Source organism: Larimichthys crocea, chromosome VI (assembly GCF_000972845.2).
Source record: "Larimichthys crocea isolate SSNF chromosome VI, L_crocea_2.0, whole genome shotgun sequence".
NCBI lineage: Eukaryota > Metazoa > Chordata > Actinopteri > Sciaenidae > Larimichthys > Larimichthys crocea.
This window is the reverse complement of record NC_040016.1, coordinates 18,818,946-18,824,073: the sequence shown is the minus strand read 5'-3', so window position 1 is coordinate 18,824,073 and position 5,128 is coordinate 18,818,946. Positions and strand designations below refer to the sequence as shown.

The 5,128-nt window shown below is 43.5% G+C and overlaps 1 protein-coding gene across 6 annotated transcripts in view; it reads left to right on the top strand.

The window, feature by feature from the left end:
- Nucleotides 1–5,128, top strand: part of ikbke (inhibitor of nuclear factor kappa B kinase subunit epsilon) — a 31,671-nt gene that overhangs the window by 2,324 nt on the left and 24,219 nt on the right. For 5 of the 6 annotated variants that reach the window (XR_003462440.1, XM_019256905.2, XM_027279107.1 and 2 more), the window contains 3 exons: nucleotides 2,362–2,522; nucleotides 2,667–2,777; nucleotides 2,881–3,060. Coding sequence is in view for 5 of the 6 variants with exons in the window: in XM_019256905.2 (XP_019112450.2) it covers nucleotides 2,362–2,522; nucleotides 2,667–2,777; nucleotides 2,881–3,060 (452 nt within the window). In the remaining variant the exon portion in view is untranslated. Of the gene's footprint in view, nucleotides 1–16; nucleotides 205–2,361; nucleotides 2,523–2,666; nucleotides 2,778–2,880; nucleotides 3,061–5,128 lie in introns of those variants that run through there. The other variant, XM_027279109.1, reaches the window with a different exon arrangement.

Below are 5,128 nucleotides of genomic sequence, written 5' to 3'. Positions count from 1 at the left end.
CCCGGCTCTTTCTTATCTTCAGTTCAGGGGATGAACCACCTGCGGGAAAACGGAGTGGTGCACCGGGACATTAAGCCAGGCAACATCATGAGGCAGGTCGGGGAGGACGGCAAGTCTGTTTATAAGCTGACCGACTTTGGAGCGGCAAGAGAGCTGGAAGATGACGAGAAGTTTCTGTCTATCTATGGAACGGAAGAGTATCTGGTAAGAAACGGCCCACACCAATATCTTGTGTTTTCGGTTGATATTGATTAGGAGTGAAAACGAAGTTTGCAGAAAGAAACAACAGACACGTGACAGAAATTGGCGGGCCTATATGTGTCAGACGAATAAATCCAGAGAAATGGTTAAGTCGTCTTGACTCTTCATCAAATTTGAATTCATTTTGTCATGTAGTTTTTTTATACTGCTGACTAAACAAGAAACATGTCTCGGAACATAACCTACTCGGTGAAGGTAAAAAACAAGCGATGCCCTTCAGAAACCCTGGTGGAAAATATTATTATTATTAGGAGCAGTTTTGTGATGGAAAGTTGTTTCCGCCATCTGGTGTGTACACACATACGTGGGGAGTTATCTTATATCATCTTTACTGCTTCACAGAGCCGTGTGTCGCGTTCATTTTTCATTACCGCTGCCTTAAACAACAGAAGGTGACTTTATGAACAGAAAATCTTTTTGCTGCCTCAGTGGACGGGGACATTGCCATCACCTAATGTCCTGGATAAATAAAGTGAACATAAAGTCAAATAAAAAATGTTCAGTGAGCCCTATTGATGGAAGGTTATAGGGTTATTGCACATTTGGTAACCTTCTCTATCAGGTTAGTTTTCCACCAGGGAAAGCTCCAGGCTTGATCTCAGATATATTATTGCCTTTCATGGTTATTGTAGCTTGTTCTTGTTCTTTGAAGTAACTACTTTTACAGTCAGGGGTGCAATCAGTATAGTCTAATGTCATTCCCACTAAAAATCATATAACCTTTGCAGCACAGACGATGTGGCCATGCTGAAATGGCTTTGTGAGACAGGCCAGTGGAGCTCAGGGGCCTCGTTTGTAAAACTGTGTGTTGGATCCACTTCAAAAATCTGCATATGGATGAAACACAAAAATATTCTGACAGTGCACACACACACATCCTACACCCGTTTCCCTTCATAAAACACAATAAACTCGCCTATAAATAATCAATGAATTGCCGTGCGTTAGTGTTTGTTCATCTGCATCAAGGCAACTTTGGAAAACACTTTGAACGTCTTGTTTTAGAGCGGCTGAGACAAGAAAAGGTTGATCGGTGGACACGGTGTGAGCATTACACCGCATTGTTGCTGGCTCAGAAGATTGGACGCTGTCCAAAATTTTAAAAAAGTGGTACGACACAAAAGCTGACGCCAAAATGTGTTTGTGCCAAGGATCGGGCAGAGGTGACACCAGACCTCAATCGCTTTGACGAGAAACAGGAATTATCGGGAAATCCCGGCTAGAGGAGTGAATTAGGTGTAAGACACGTCAGATCTTTTACAGTAAAGGATACTCCAGGGAGTATCAGTCATACCGGTGTTTGTTTATTCGTTGTAAGAAGAATCACTTTTGTTTGTGTTTGCAGAGAAACTCTATATATTGTACGTGAGAGGTAATATTTAATTTCACACAGTTTCTTACATTTCATCCTTCTGCAGTCGCAGTTTCTTATTTGTCCAGGTTACGTGTACACATGGGTCAGAGTTTCTGTTTTTTATAGATCAGAAAGTTTGCTTACACGTTCTTTTGTGCATATGAAATGTTTAGAAATGACGCCCCTGATCTTAATACCTCAACTTAATCAGGACTAGGTGGCCCTCTAGTGGACACATCGGTAAACAAATGGTAAATGTGAGTTTCTCTTGTATCTACAAGGGATTTCCAGCGCTGCTATAATCTGCCTTCTTTGTAACTGCCTGAAATAGCTGCGTTCATGTGTGTGTTTTTTGTTTTTTTCTTGGTTGTCATGACTTGTCATGCGAGTGATTGATGTTCTGTCGCTGTTTAAGTTGCTCAGCTTTAAAGTGGAAAGAGAGCAAAGCAGGCGCCAGTTCATTTGAGTTTAAGCTGCACAAAAGTCATGTTGTTGCATAAATTCATTTTAAAAAAGTAGCAGCAGCAATGAATTTTAGGCCACTTCTGAAAAAATGTATGTAATGGAAACACTGTAAGCTCAACACGATTAAAAAGAAAGTGACTCGTTCACAAGTTAGGCACTACTTTCACTTGAGACTTTATCAACATATGACTGCCGGTTATGCAACATATGATGACTATATATCCATCTCTGCAGACGTGCGTGTGTCTTTTGCATATTGTGAAATATGTGCATGTGTGCAGCATCCAGACATGTATGAGCGTGCCGTGCTGCGGAAGCCTCATCAGAAATCCTATGGCGTGAGCGTAGACCTGTGGAGTATCGGTGTGACGTTTTACCACGCTGCCACTGGGAGTCTTCCCTTCATACCGTACGGAGGACCTCGCAGGAACAAGCCCACCATGTAAGTGATCGCAGTGTTCAGTTTCCTCTTTGCCAGTTTCAGTTCTTCCTTTCTCAAAGCTTAGATGTTTAACTGCATGATACTTTTTCCAGAACCGTCCATCAATGATCCGTCAGCCTGACTGTGTTTTATTTTCATGTGTAGGTACAAAATAACGACAGAGAAGCCTATGGGGGCAATATCTGGAATACAGCGGGTGCTGGATGGACAGATAGAGTGGAGCTACCACCTACCTCACAGCTGCCAGCTCTCACAGTACGACACCTATCAAAGAATATTTGTACATGCATCTCAGCAACTCGTCTTTCCATTTATTTATTTCCTATCTCTTTCCTGTTCTGCCCGTCTCTGTTTGAAGGGGTCTGACCGTGCAGCTGGTTCCAGTACTAGCAGGTATACTGGAGGCTGACCAGGAGAGGTGTTGGGGTTTCGACCAGTTCTTCACAGCCACCACAGACATACTGCAGCGGCAGCCAGTTCACCTCTTCGCTCTGCAGCAGGCCATGGCGCATTGCATCTACATACACCACTACAACACGTGAGTCTGCAAGGGCGTGTCGTCGCACACGTTATTCTGATTAACCTTTTATTGGGTGAGGAGACATGTCGGCGAATGTCAGGCTACGTCACAGGTAGCGTTGCTATGGCCTCTAATAGATCCTAACATTTTTTTGCTTTTTTTTAACCCTAGGTGGGCAAGTGCCCGTATATGGAAACTTCTTTGGCTTAAAAATGTCGTCTTATATCCATCAATAAACACTCCAGGGATGTAATTTTACATTTTCAAGTATTTCATTAAGTAGTGCCCTATAAAAGGGTTAAATATGAATAAAGTGTACCGCATGCTTTGTATTTTTCTGACCTTTAAATATGCTTTCCCCGTTCACTTTTGTTTACTTTACCACTTGGCAAAAGAGCAGGTGGATGGATCCATGTCAGTGAAAAGAGGTAGTGCAAGGTCTGATGTTGGCATTTTAGTCAAAAGTTCTGGTTGTTATTGACACGACTCAGTGACTCAGTTGGTAATTCCACCAACAAGCCAAAAATGGGAAGCAATTGCAGAATCATGCAGATCAATGGTTCTAATCCTTTTAATGTGATAATGTCAGTAATTCTGGTTTAGTAGAGTCTGTACTGAGCTCTAGATTTGATCTGTAATCCACACTTTGGCTTTGACTGAATCCCTGCAGGCCACTGAGCGTGGAAGAACAAGAGTGTATGTGTGTGTTACATCTGCAGTTTGTGATCATAAGACACGATGTGACGCGAGCCAGATCACTTGTTGTTAGCCGTCCGATGCGGGATTCGAACCGGGGCCAGCTGCAGCGAGGACTATAACCTCTACACACGGGGCGGCCGCTTAACCCACTATGCTACCGACCACCTCTGGTTCTTACTTTTACGTAATTACAGTTACTGATGATTATTGTGTCCACGGTGCCTGGTTATGTTTTGAAATGGGCATGTCATGATCATAAACACATGGGCTGTATCGATATAGATGGTAATGTTTGTGGTCCAAACACAATGATTGACAGCCAAATCATGCTGTTGCAAAAACTAATGATTGTGTTGATCTGCGTAACCGTTTTGTGACCGCGTCTTTAATATCTCGAGAAACACGCAGAGAGCCAAGACTAAAGGCACCGGCCCTGATCATAAATCAGGTTTGAAATCTAAAAAAGTGTCTCTATCTCCCTCCTTTCTTTCTCAGGGTGTCGGTATTCTATGAGGAGGTGGCGTCCCAGACTGGCATAGGAGTACAGCTGCAACATCTGCTGTACCTGGGGCACGACCTGCCTCTGGAGGGCAACATGAAGGTGGTCAACCTCCCGAGTACTTCACCTACACGGCCCCTCATCCTGCTCAGCTACCCTATAAAGGTTAAATATGAATAAAGTGTACAGCATGCTTTGTATTTTTCTGACCTTTAAATATGCTTTCCCCGTTCACTTTTGTTAACTTTGCCACTTGGCAAAAGAGCAGGTGGATCCATGTCAGTGAAAAGAGGTAGTGCAAGGTCTGATGTTGGCATTTTAGTCAAAAGTTCTGGTTGTTATTGACACGACTCAGTGACTCAGTTGTAATTTCCAACAAGCCAAAATGGGAAGCAGTTGCAGAATCATGCAGATCAAGGTCTAATCCTTTTAATGTGATAATGTCAGTAATCTGGTTTAGTAGAGTCGGTACTGAGCTCTAGATTTGATCTGTAATCCACACTTTGGCTTTGACTGAATCCCTGCAGGCCACTGAGTGTGGAAAACAAGAGTGTATGTGTGTGTTACATCTGCAGTTTGTGATCATAAGACACGATGTGACGCGAGCCAGATCGCTTGTTGGTTCTTACTTGTTTTTTGAGTTTATTTTTTTGGCCTTTTATGATAGGACAGCTGAAGATAGACAGGAAGCAGAGAGAGGGGGATGACACGCAGTAATTAGCCGTCCGATGCGGGATTCGAACCGGGGCCAGCTGCAGTGAGGACTACAACCTCCACACACGGGGCGGCCGCTTAACCCACTGGCTACCGACCGCCCCTGGTTCTTACTTCTACGTATTACAGTTACTGATGATTATTGGTCCACGGACCTGGTTACACATGGGCTGT